The sequence below is a fragment of the Pararge aegeria genome, chromosome 15 (genome assembly GCF_905163445.1).
Source record: "Pararge aegeria chromosome 15, ilParAegt1.1, whole genome shotgun sequence".
NCBI lineage: Eukaryota > Metazoa > Arthropoda > Insecta > Lepidoptera > Nymphalidae > Pararge > Pararge aegeria.
The window spans coordinates 8,876,040-8,889,653 of NC_053194.1; the positions used below are offsets into that span (position 1 = coordinate 8,876,040).

At 36.1% G+C, this 13,614-nt stretch overlaps 1 protein-coding gene across 7 annotated transcripts in view; it reads right to left on the bottom strand.

Moving 5' to 3' along the window:
* The window catches only part of LOC120629910 (protein unc-13 homolog 4B), a 47,563-nt gene that overhangs the window by 14,223 nt on the left and 19,726 nt on the right, over positions 1–13,614 (bottom strand). For 5 of the 7 annotated variants that reach the window (XM_039898988.1, XM_039898989.1, XM_039898991.1 and 2 more), the window contains exons 2-5: positions 12,880–13,147; positions 1,698–2,044; positions 1,333–1,380; positions 955–1,114 (exon numbers count right to left, since the gene is read on the bottom strand). In XM_039898988.1, the coding sequence (XP_039754922.1) occupies positions 955–1,114; positions 1,333–1,380; positions 1,698–2,044; positions 12,880–13,147 (823 nt within the window). Of the gene's footprint in view, positions 1–954; positions 1,115–1,332; positions 1,381–1,697; positions 2,045–4,556; positions 4,780–12,879; positions 13,148–13,614 lie in introns of those variants that run through there. The other 2 variants (XM_039898993.1, XM_039898992.1) reach the window with 1 other exon arrangement.

The window sequence follows — 13,614 nt, forward strand, 5'->3', positions numbered from 1 at the left end:
TCATTGTCACCATTCGCCATCAAAATTGGTAATTCTATGTGAATTGCCACTTCGAATTACTTTGTAATACATCTATTACAAAGTAATACAAAGTACATACATATATATAACAATATTGAAGCATCAAAAACCACTCAACTTTAGTAGTGTTTCTCGAACAAAGGGTTAGATACTTCACTCAATTTAGCAGTTGACAGTCATTACCTAATGTTCTAAACGTTTACCATAAAATGGGGAAAGGGGAAAGGTTTCAGAGCTAGCAACATTCTGCAAGTGTGAAGTGAGACGTGCGCGGGGAGTTTCCAATGATTTTGGACGCAATGCACTGCATGCAATAGTGGCTGGAGGGTTCTGTATGTTTTTAATTATCTATTAACCGGGTCTTCCCGTGGAACGTAACAGATGGATTGAGCAAAACGAAAATAGCCTTCAAAGACTGTAAACAAGCACGGGGTTTTTCTGAGATTCCAGTTTGCGTAAAGAACAATTAAAACTTCTTTTGAAAGACAATGGTCCTATAATTTATGCGAATGGCATGTTTCATAAACTGGCCAAGAATTTAATTCCCTACCAAGCGAAAAGTGAACGGGGATTTTCTAAGATACGAGTTTACAAATAAAAACGTTGTGAAACAGTCGGTGTAATTATATAAAACACTAAGGCTTTATTCAAAAAGAACGATATTTGCAATACTCCCAAGTTCGCACAATCTTACTTAGCCGGGGCTGAAACTGTTTCTCCGAGAACTTAACGCATTTATATGTATACAAATGTCATCTCAAACTATACCGTACCTAAAGCTAACTGTGCAACCACACGTGATTTTCTTCACTCCAGCCGAATTTTAGTGCACTTAGATATAAGCGATTATCGCGCGAACGTTAACAAGGCAATATAACAAACATTCTTTAAAAGGCGTGAACATGTGATGCATCGAAAGAGCTTTAAACTTACTTTCAATGGTATATTAGCAGTGCCAATAAGCTCATTGTCATGTTTCCCCGTAGATGCTGTGATTGCGATTTCTTTCATGAGCTTACGGAGTCCCTTAACGCCTTTCACTTCGAATATTTTGGTCATCTTTTCTTTCACTGTCTCCGCTGGATCGAAATCCCTGAATGAACACACGAAATTTATTTTGGAATAATTTTATTTAAAGTGTCTTTCGTAAAAATAGAATAAAAATACATCAGATAATAAAACTGAAGGTTTTGTGGAAAAAGAATATCTAAAATTAGCTCAGGAGTTTTTCTTTTAGTAGTGAAAAATGAAATACCTTTCTTCATATACGAAGGCATAAACGTACTTTGGAATAATTTGCTGGGAACTTACCAAACTTCTAAGCATAATGAATCTTCTTGTAAATTTCCTGGAATAGGTCTGCAAAAAAAGGAAATAAAATTTAAAATTAGAAGAAGGTTTATGCAGGACATCAGTGCTCTTCTCATGCAACTACTCGAATCCATAAGAAAAAATGCCTAATAAACAACTTAAAAACAAAATATGACGTTTGCTTTCTCGTTGATGGCTTTGGAAACGAGTCCACCGAAAAAAATTAGCAACATTAAGATTATGATTAAAAGCCCTGCCGAGCATCTGAATTCTAGTAAGAGATTTTCACTTTAGACTGCAGCCTCAATTTTCATCAAATTCGGCAGCTACCTACTACAGAAATTAGTATAAGCAAAGATACTCACAAAGAAAAATGTTCCTCCCAGGTTGGATTAAGTGTACCCGACTTAACGGATGTATTATATCTATGAGCTGTGTTTGACATTAAGTATATTGTGACAAAAGGATCACTAAGGCCACTGGGGTCTTTTGGAACAAGGTCCTTTCCTTCGACTACTTCTACATTTAGCATTAATTCTGGCGGTTCCTTCGCTTCTGCCTGTGTTAGGAGTTGTGTATGCTTGTCATTGGATATTTTGAAGGCTTCCTGTACGTAACCGAGCATAGCCTGTTGCCCGACCTCGCATCCTACGTCACATCCGCCGACATTGTGTAAAATCTCGTACAGTATCTCCAAATATAATTCATCAACCTGAAATAAATTTGAAAAGTTTATTATACAATTTTGACGAATTCAAAATGAGCTATATTATTTTAGTAATAGTGATTAACTAACTAAAATTCAAATTAGAATCCTACTTTACGTTACATTATACAAATGTAAAGTAAAAAAATATAAAACGTTACCAACTTCTTCTAAATTATGGATTAACAAATCCCTTATTTAGAAGCTCTCAGTATGCATACTTAAATATTCTCCGAATAAAGTAAACATTGATCGACCCAGTTTCGTACTTCAAACAGAAAATAGTCAATACGCTGCTTTCAATGGAACTATTGTTAGAACAAGTTAACTCAAATCAATTTCAAGATAAAAGCACATGAAGGAGTTAAAAGTCTTAGAATCTTTTTAATCATCATTAAGGATGGCTGATTCATGGACACAAATCTATAAGTTGTGTTTACTTAATATCTGTAAATCAAGTCATCGTCTATGCAGTGATGTTTGGAAGACTTCATCTAAATAAAAAAAGAAATTAGTCATCTTCAGAAAAACACATACCGATGAGTCGTAGTAATACCGCAAGTTCATCAACTGTCCACACAAAGCGGGTTGTTCAATTCAATGTTATTTTACACTGCACTGGGGGGAACCCGCCTAATAGAAACATTACGTGTGGGGTTTCGTTACCAAGATACGAACATAACAAACCACACGGACATGCTGCCGACTTCAAATGCCATGTTATACAAGTGCGCTGAACTATCTATGCAGTATTTGCATCATAGTGGGGTTACTGCGCCGTCGCGTGATATTGATCAGATTGAAAGCTTGACGATGTTTTGATTTACTACTTCGACGGATAGTAATAAGCATAGTCTGTGCTTGGTGACTGATGCAGAAATGTACACACACTTGTACGCACTCAATTAGCTATACTAATTAGTAACAATACTGGGTGGAAATAAAAATTATTCATCATCATCAACGGCCTATGGCAGTCCACTGCTGGACTAAAGGTCTCTCCCAATGGGAGGCTTTGCCCATAATCACCACGCTGTACATACAAGCTGTGGAATACAGTAGCAGTCTCGCAGTAGATGGTAGTAGTGCTTAGCACAGAAGACACCGTTGTTCTCTCTCCGTTATAATCCCTTAGTCCTCTCGTACAAAAACGGCGGGAAGAGGAGGGCACCACCCCTCCTCTTCCCGCAGTTTTTGTCAATACAACTGTATTCTGATCAGCCGTCACCACACGGAACTAAAATAAAATTACCTTCCCACTACAGGGCACGAGTCTCCCCCCACAATGAGAAGGGGTTAGGGCCATAGTCCACCACGCTGGCCCAGTGCGGATTGGTGGACTTCACACACCTTCGAGAGCATTAAAGAAAACTCTCAGGTATGCAGGTTTCCTCACGATGAATTTCTTCACCGTTGAAGCAATTGATATTTTAATTGCTTAAAAAGCACACAACTTAGAAAAGTTAAGAGGTGCGTGCTGGGATTCGAACTCGCCCCCCCGAAACTGAATTCGAAGTACTACCCACTAGGCTATCTATAGGTTATATATAGGCTAGCTATATGTTAAATAGTATTTAATATCTTAAAAGAAGCGGGCATAGCCTATTTGTTAGGGCTTCGGCCTCCCTTACGGAGGGACCGTGTTCCGCGCCGCGCAATTCTAACTTCTCGGAGTTATGTTTTTGATTTTAGCCATTAAAATGTCACTTTGCTTTAACGGTGAAGGGAAACATCATGAGAAACCAGCATGCCACAGATTTCTCCAAAATGTTCTCAAGGGTGTTTGAAGTCTACCAGTTCGCACTTGGGCAAGCTCGGCTCGCATTGCATACGTACTCAAATTAATTAAATCTTCATTGCCTGATATACAAAATTATGTTTAATGAAAGAGTTATCGTAATCAGCTAAAATTTTTATAAAAAATGTTATTAAACTCGATGATTTTGTTATTATGAGTAGAATAAGCAAATTATATTAAAATGTTTCTACTTGTAATCTTTTAACAGAGCAGGTATTTATTAATACAATATTGGCAAAACAATACCATCTAAATAAACTAGATAAATTAAAAACTTAGAAACGAAGTGAATGAGTAACCTCATTCACTTCGTTTCTAAGTTTTTAGATAAAACTCAAAGTGGATAAAAAAAAATATGCACGGCGAGACACACTTTTTTTTCCAATGCTCAACTACCTACTTAAATTCGAGCAGATTTTATTTTTAACTCTGTAGTCATTTGCATATGTCTTGCAGAGACAAAAAGCTAAGAAAAAAACCGGCTTAGTCAGCTGTAAGAGCTTCCGTAATTACAATCAAAGATGAAACGAAGAGTTAACTTTTAAAATTATGTACGTACATATCATTGACACCGTGATTTAAACCATTAAATCATAGTTAAACAAACATTACGAATTTCACTTATAGAAATTAATATGTTACTGAGAGAATGAGGGACACTAGTGTGCCAAGATTTCTGCTTTGTATCAAGCTTTATCTATGATAAAATAGTAAACGTACTGTCATAGATTGGATCAGCATACTGGTCTGCCTTTCCAGCATCTCTTTCTTCACACCCCTGAATTTAGTCCGCAATGTACCCATTCCATTCATGTTCACTCACTTTCCACTCACACTTAATTAAAAACTTAGCACTACACTTCGCACATTTTACGTAAACCTAACAGTTCATTTAAAATGTATGAAGAGTCTGAGACGAGACGTCACTGCACTGGCGAGTCCGGCCGGGACTCAGAAATCAAGCCAAACTGCCGCCAGATTCTATTTTCGCGAAGCGCTACCATTGAAGACTAATGTGAACTCGAACATACAATAAATATGATGGGTATTTTGTTGTTCAATCGTCAGAATTAAGGAATGTAGAAACCCAGAAACAATAGGTCGCTAATAACGATACAATAACAAGTGCTTATGATTTTATTACATAACCAGCTGCTGCCCGCGGCTTCGTACACTGTTTTTTGGTTTTTTATTAATCCTGTGGGAACCGTACTTTTTCCCGGGACAATAAGCAGCCTATGTGTTAATCCAGGTTATAATCAATCTCCATTCCAAAATTCAGTCACATTGGTTCAGTAGTTTTTCCGTGAAAGAGTACCTGAGTATCATCATGGGAGAGCACACAATAATTTAATTAATTTTACAGCGATTACGCGGAAAGAAATCGCATCGTTGGTGAGTTTTAAAAATTAGGTATCTTTAGGTACCTATGTATCTAATTATTTTAGTCATAAAGCATCTACGCAATAAAACTTACTTTAGGTACATTTTGCTCCATATATACTTCTCCAGTATGGTTTAGCTAATGGAAAATTAGATTTATGTATCTATTGCAGAAGGGAAATCTATAAAGCAGTACATTAGTAAAAGTTTTATTGATGGCCATGGATTTCGGGTAATAAAATATGAGCATACTTGAAAGTCCAGTATCGTTAAAAATTTATAGACTATTTCAAAAGCTAACGAGAGTTGCTTTTAGCGGAACTGAGCTCAACCAGATATCACGCTTGCGGTTTGCAACATTTTCCAACGGATATCTCAAGAACTTTGTTAAATTCACTGTGAATACATCAGTAGGTTACTTAGTGTATCACAACGTATATTTGCACAAATTGTTTTACGATCTGGGTTATTATTCAGCATGTTTAATTTACTTCTGATAAACTCTAAGATAAACAAAAGTGCAGTTAGAAGCTATTGACCTTGCCGACCCAGAATTACACATGAAAAAATGTATATGATAATGTGAATAGACCTGAAATAATGGAGAAGCAATCGTTATCTTTAAATTTAAAATATGGGCAGAGCTCAGAGTGCAGTAGTGTTGTAAAAGCAATATTAAGAAATGGTTTATTAGGTAGCTATGTTTTTTTTTAATGTTCATTTTTGCATTAAGTACTAAATTTATATTACGTCTATGTAAACGGCGTAATTTAGGATGCAATACTTCCTCAACACTGCAGTTTTATTGCAGTTCTACGGCAGTTGGCCATAAGTGAATAAACTCCAACTAAACACGGATTGCGCTTTCTGATGGTTTCATTTTTCAATTCAGTTGTATCAACTCTCAAACAAAACTGCATCTTAAATGCAATTCTACCATTATTTTATTTGAATTGAAGTTTCAATACAAAATAGAATATAATAGATCACGGTCATAAGATCCAATTCACTCTAGTTTATATTTCCATGCAACAATTTGTATTGTTAAAACTCACAGTATAGTAACCGGTCTTTAATAAGAGCATAGTTGATTTATTGCTTTAATAGAGCATGAGGGTTTTCCACTATAAAAAGGAAGCCGTTATCTTTAAAGTAATTGTGATTAATCTCCGTTTATAGAATTATTAAAAAAGTACAATTAATATGCCATCCCTAAAATAAAGGTTATAATAATACTTAGTTTATTTATTTAAACCTGTATTTATTTGATATATGTAGTTTGCTATTATGTAGGTACATGAGACCCTGCCAGGTCATAATTATTTAGTTTTCTTTATTCATGGTTAGGTACACTAAAGGTTACAATATTATAATATTAAATAATTACTTGTTATACAAAATAGAATTAATAAATTATATTTAAAAGTCTATCAGATATTCTGCACAAAAGCGTCAGCAAAATAAAAATAATATTGCTTTGAACGATAGTCCTTTCCATCAATTGACGTTAAAACGAAAGCCTTTCACAAAACTAAAATGTAGTGAAAATTTTTAAACAGGAATGTTTAATATAAACCCAGCAGTCAAGGTTCCTAACATTCAACAGAGATTTGGAACACGCGCAATACGCTTTATTTGCATAAAACACAACAGTTTAAACTTACTCAGCGGAAACTAACCTACCTATATTGTGTGTTAGGTAAAGCTCATTTATCTAATTTTAGGGTAACCATTGAGTAACGGGTATTGAGGATTATATTCGCACTGTAGTCTGTTTACGTTACTAGCGCCCCGCCACGGTTTCCAACGCGCGCAAATTTTCCGTACGGTTTTACAGTAAATAAAAAAAATATGTTTCTTATGACATTATATTACAAACCTTTACTACATATGAACCTTTCTCTTGAATCATTATCACTGCACTCACACACACACACACACACACACACACACACACACACACACACACACACACACACACACACTCACGCACGCACGCGCGCACACACACACACACACACACACATACACACACACTGAAGTAATAAAATTTAAAGAGTATTGTGCCGTGTGGTGGCGGCAGATCAGAATACTGTTGTCACCACACCTCCTAAACCTGCGAGTGTCGTACGAGGCGACTAAGGTAATATAATGGAGAAAGGGCAGCAACGGCCCCTGTGCTACTACTGCTACTACTACCATCTACTGCAATCAGCAACCCGTCTGCCCAGAGCTAACCCTCCCATTTGGAGAAGCCTTTAATAGAGCAGTGGATGGTTATGGGCTATTGATGATATATTATTAGTTTTCACCTATCACTAATAATATATTTTCAGGAGTGGTTTGGAATCATCATACCCAAACGAACTATGAAATAAAAAAATAATTATTTAAGCTAATAATGCCTAGGGAGGGAGACCCACGCCGTGTAATGGGTTGATGATGATGATGAAATAAACTACTAAATTTAGTCCTTTAAAATGTTTATTTAAGGCTCCCCTCCACATTATAACTCATGCCCCAATTTAACCGTCGATATAAAAATACACCGTAAGTACCTACCTAGAGCACCCATTTATTGTGTGGCATCAACGTGTAGTCTAACGAAGGTCGAGTTGGAAAATATATTTAAGTTTTAGGCCTGCATCAATGAAATTGTTTTTGTGACGATAGAGCCACGTTTTTTCTATTATTTTTTTTTACTATAAAGCTATATTAAAAATATGATACTCTTCCCTGCAATATCTAATCATTTGCATCGACGAGTTAATTATCGAAATTCGCGTTTTTTTAAGAATATGAGTACTAAAATAGAAACAATGCGTCTCAAACGAACTGAATAATGTAACCCCCTTTTCAAAAGCTGTCAATAGATGTCCAATTGTTCTAGTAGTTTTGTTTTCCTTTAATATAATTACGTTTGCAAATTAGTCTATAATCAAAATTCGCATTATTACTGATTAAAACAACCAAAATGCACAAAACGTACTCAATATTAATGCAGTGAAAGGACCTAGTCTACTAATGCATGTAATCTGTGTTATTAGTTTGACTCGACCAATATCGTTCTGAAATATTGGATCTCGTGGGAACTTGGAGAACAACGTTGATAAAAACTAATTAAAGTTATAGTTAAAACGTTTCGTCTCAAACTACGGCTAAGCCAACGCGGCATTTTGTAAATAGAATCAAACATATATTATGCTATGTGCGAAAAAACTGGAAAATAAGAAACTAGACAAATGGGTACCCCACGAACTAAGCGACACGCAACGAAACGACCGCGTCTCATCCTACATCCGATGGCAGAATTGATAAAGGAACGAGGGGATTCTAAATCAAATTGTTACCGGCACTTGTTGCTGACCGTTAGTGTCCTAATTAAAAACAGTTATACACAAAGTTGCAGTATAGCATCCGTGGCTGTTGAAATTATCTTTGCCATCACTTCTGCATGACAATGCCCGGATATTCGCTAAACAACAACAAGATTGCAAAAGTTGAAGCTAGAAACTCTTTCCCACCCATCTAACCAGACCTGTCCACGACAATGCAGTAAAACACGACTAAGACTTCGTCAATTCCCGTTCAGGTGATTTTGACGACCAGGCAACGTGAGAACAGTTTATGAAACAAAAAAATGATTAAAATCTATACTTATATTTTTAGGTTAGTTTAGGTTAGGTAGAGCATGATCAAATATAAGTTTAAAGACGTTAATTTTAAAGAAATACCAAAACAGTCAACTGATTAACTTTTTCCTATATCACCTTTTACGTAAATCAGATTTGCTTTGTTGGTTTATTATAAATGTAATTGAGTACCTAACTTTTCTGAGTATTTTTATCTGTGGTGACTCTACAAACAGACTGACTTATCGTTTCCAAAGAGCCCATTTACTAGGCATACTTAAAAAAAATATTTTGAATTTTCGATTAAAACATTGTTGACTAAAGTATATGTAGGTATATACGCAATGTTGATTTTTTCATAACGTTAAAAAGGTTTTCATTCGAAACCTCTCTAACTTATTTCAAACTATGTAACTATATTGAAAATCTAATGTTAGATATTTTGAATATCTCAGTCATAACTCAACCCACGTAATTTGCCTACCTACGTAATGCAAGATGAAGAAGTCCAGAGCCGACTATGTAATCTAGATTTATCTGCCATCTCTAATTGATTGAACACAAAGGTTACCCAATATACACAAAGTGTACATTGCCCACTGTAGTAAGGACGCAGCTTAATTTTAAAAAAAAGGTCTTAAAAAAAGGTTTAAAATAGGTGTATAATATGCAGGACGGAGGTTATGTGGGACTCCCCCTCTAAAGGGGGTATACCCAAACTAAAAACCACGGCATGTCCCTCTTGTTGGCTTCGCTAGACGCCCGGGGAACCCGTTGTATACCTCCCGGACGTCTACCAACAACCCCAACCCATTGCCCCATTGCTGGGGCTCTCGGGCTAAGGAGGAAGGTATCAGGACAGCTTGAACCCCCTTCAGAGAGTCTCAACCCCCCCCCCGTAGAGAGGCTTGTGTACTGTCGGGTACTTACGAGCATGCTAGCCTTAGACTGTATAACGTTTGTGCTACTATTCCCCTCATCAATCCAACGCCATTTGAACATTGAAATAGACTCTACACATACAAAAACTTCAAACAACTTCATTCAAGGCAACCTTGGGTCGAGACTAGAGGCATGTTGTGGAAGTTGACAAAATAAACCGTGGATGCCGCGGATAAAAGAATTGGCTCCTTGCCATGACCGGGGCATTGTGCGCCAGCCACTGACTAATTCATACAACTACACGTACCTATTTATTAGGTAACTTCAAAAGGTAAACGAAAACTGTGAATATCGATAGCTGCTTTATTTTTAGGGTTTCAGGAAAAACCCGGAAAAGAAAAGGTCAATAGATCCGTGCTGAATTATTATCGCCAGAAATAGGGCCAACATTTTAAAGTGTTACTAGTACATTAGGTGGGGTAAAAGAGTTCGTGATGTTTAAATACTATAATAGATTTTTATTTATTTTGAAGCATTTAGTTTCCATTTATTATTGGATATAAGCAGGCGCTACTTTGAGGAATTCCATGATACCATCCTCACCATTACCATTTCCATGATTAGCTCAAGTTTCATAATTTCCATATAATGTCAAAAATGCCAAAAAAAGTCGATTTCGGTTATTTATCTTAGATATTCGTATCACCAGAAATCTGTAATAGTGTTGATTAAAGTTTATGTATAGAATTTTTACTGTCCAGGACAAACTTGCTGTTTACTAATTCAAGGAACGGAACCCTCAATGCATGAGTTTTACTCAAAGGTGATTAATAGATTTTTAAGTCTAATTTGACAATTTAAAAACATCAGTTACGTCGCTGCTCAGGTGACGTTTAATAATATTATGCCTACTTGTTATTACCGCGGGATGACTGAATCAGTTTTGACGAAACTCTAACTAGCGAAAACAGAAATACTGCTCGTACGAAGACGCAGGAAACCTTTCGTTTTGTATATGAAACGGTTCACAGTTTGATACCTATCTAAGTATTAAGTGAATGATAAATATTGGCTCCTTATTAACAAATGGTTACTGGAAGAAAGCCAAGACATTATATAGGTATCTCAACATAAGCTGCTTATGGCGACACGTCTTATAATTTTAAACGAACCACGACCTATATTCCCGAAATACGCCTAACCCAATGTCTAGTTCATATGAAAGTTAAACGATGACCATTGAAATAGCCGGCATCCGTTTCTGCGGTCGTAAACAGGGAACATTAATGCAACCCAAAGCTATGTAGGTAGGTTCGTTTAACTGTGAATATAGTCGGATGCTCTTACTAAAAGATGTTTTCAATTACAATCAGTGGCGTGCACTGCATACATGCATACAGGCATTGCATAACCTACCCTAAAAGCCTATCAGAGTTTTGGAAACAATAGAATCAAACACAACGATACCGATTCTTGACTAACCAGCAGCGGTGTGTGTGTGTGTTTATTTCTGAAGTGTAATAAAACATTTGCCTAGAGAGTTTGTAAACCCCGTAAGGTTTTAAAGTTATACTTCTTTTGGCGCGTTGGGAAAAATTATGAAAGTAAATTTTTACGATGCCACAAAAAATCGACGCCCTGAAATTAGCTATAAGATTTGACAGTGTAGGTACACTTTCAATTGCCAAAGTCTGCGGGCTCACTCCGGTGATTCAATTGTCCAAAAACCTCAAATTTTAATGTTAAGTGAAATGATTATGAGTCTACTAATATTCTATATTTAATTATGTTTATTATGTAAATTTCTTTAATTATGTAGAAATATTGTTTTGTGATATTTAAATAAACTTTATTTAAAACTAGATAGTGCGTAATAATAAAATTCTAAAAGTATTCAATACATTTTTTTTTTGTGAGTTTTTTTTTCTACAAACGTAGACTAAGGCGAAAGATGAAACTTTTGAAAAGATTTTCATCTCGTTACGCCTAAGAAGTATAACTTCTAACGCGTATATATAAGTACACACGTTTTTTTTTATGTTGTTTTATATTGTTGCCTTTTTAAAGCATACCCTGGTCAAAAACCCTCTGCACGCCCCTGATTACATAACAAGAATAAAAACTTTATAGCACGTAATACATACAAAATGTAGACGACAACAGAAAAGCAAGAAGAAAATTTTAAGCTTGCCTTATTGATGCAACCAGTCGCTTCCTGAGACAACCTTCAGGAAGAAAGCGCAATGGTTACTAAGTCATTATAATATATATTATAAGCACAGCATATGCAGTACACCCACCACGCTGCTCCATGTTATTATGTAGATACGTATATATAGTGGCCCTCACAAGGTTAGGACTGTATGGCGAATCTATTACTGCTGGAATCATTGATATTGGCCAACTCTTTTTGTCTCACGAGCATCACAATGATGTACCCTTGTGACTTAGGATGCGCAATCTATTCTGAATATCGTTGCTATTTAAAAACACGTTACCTGACCATAAAATCTTTAAGTACCGATCACGATATTAATTTGACAGAACTACGGTTATAATTTGTCACGAGAAGATTATTAAAAACTTACCAAATTCATCCACTTTGAGTAAGCATGTAAAGAAGGCATAATTCATATTATATTTTGGGATATTTTTTATATCCCACGGATTCCTTTGACCAGCAGTTTTTCCGGGATAAATATTGTCCTACATCCATCTCCAAAATGCAACCTTCAGATGAGCAAAATTTCATCAAGAGCTACGGTTGAGCCGAGAAAACTAATAAACACTCTTTTGCATTAAAAGTATTACTTAGTAATTATTTATGGGTTTGATGAACCTCAGACGAGTTATAACTCTTTCAAGAAAAACAAACAGAAAAAAAAACAAAAAACGTCGTTTTGGAACTACAATGGCACAGAGGCACGGACAGATAATTATAATCATCAATTCCCCATTAGGGGCCCACTACAGAGCAAGCGTTTCCATTAAGAATTAGAACTGCTTCAGTTTCACCACACCACCAAGTGCGGATTGGTAGACTTCACACGCCCTTGAGAAAATTACGCCACAGACAGATACACACCTAAAACTTATAACACGAATCTTTTTGTGTGGTGCGTTAATAACAAAGTGAATCTACTTACATTCCATCCTACTGCTTCCACGTAGAAGTCAACCTTTTCTGGGTCTTCGGGTTCCGAATCAGTGTCGAGAAGGGTCTCATTGCCACTGTCAGAGTCCCGAGCGACACTTTGGTTCTCTGAGACATCGATAGCTTTCTGCTCGCCATCTTGTTCTTCGGCCTCTTTTAATGGAGCTAACGGCGTAGATTCTTCTAGAGCGGCCTTTTGTGATACTTGTTTTAAAATTGATCCGAACTTCTCGAAAAAACTGTCGTCCACTTCTTGTATTCTAAAACAAATAATTATCCATTGGTATAATTTGGAATGATACCAAAAAACTAACTTATAATAATTAAAATAAAATATAAAAAGGAGCTAAATATTTCTTGCATCGAAATACGTACAACATATTTAAAGTGGATGAAATAATAGCCTCGTTGGTCTAACATGTTAAACTACGGACCCCGAGACTTGGGTTCGAATCCCGATGTCACGTCAAAATCATATAAAAAAATACATTGATATGTTTTTTTCTATTAAAGAATTTTCAGTACCAGCCCGGAGAAATAAATAAAATATTAAAAAGGAGAGCACGTGAAGCCGTCGATCCGTTTTGGAGCAGCGTGGTGGTTCTATTCTCTAAAACAGTATCACTTATGAGATACCAGGCCGATACCAGGCCAGTGCCTAGAAGCTAATAGGATGCGGATGATGAATTAAAAAAACGATTATGATACATGTCAATGGGTTAATTCT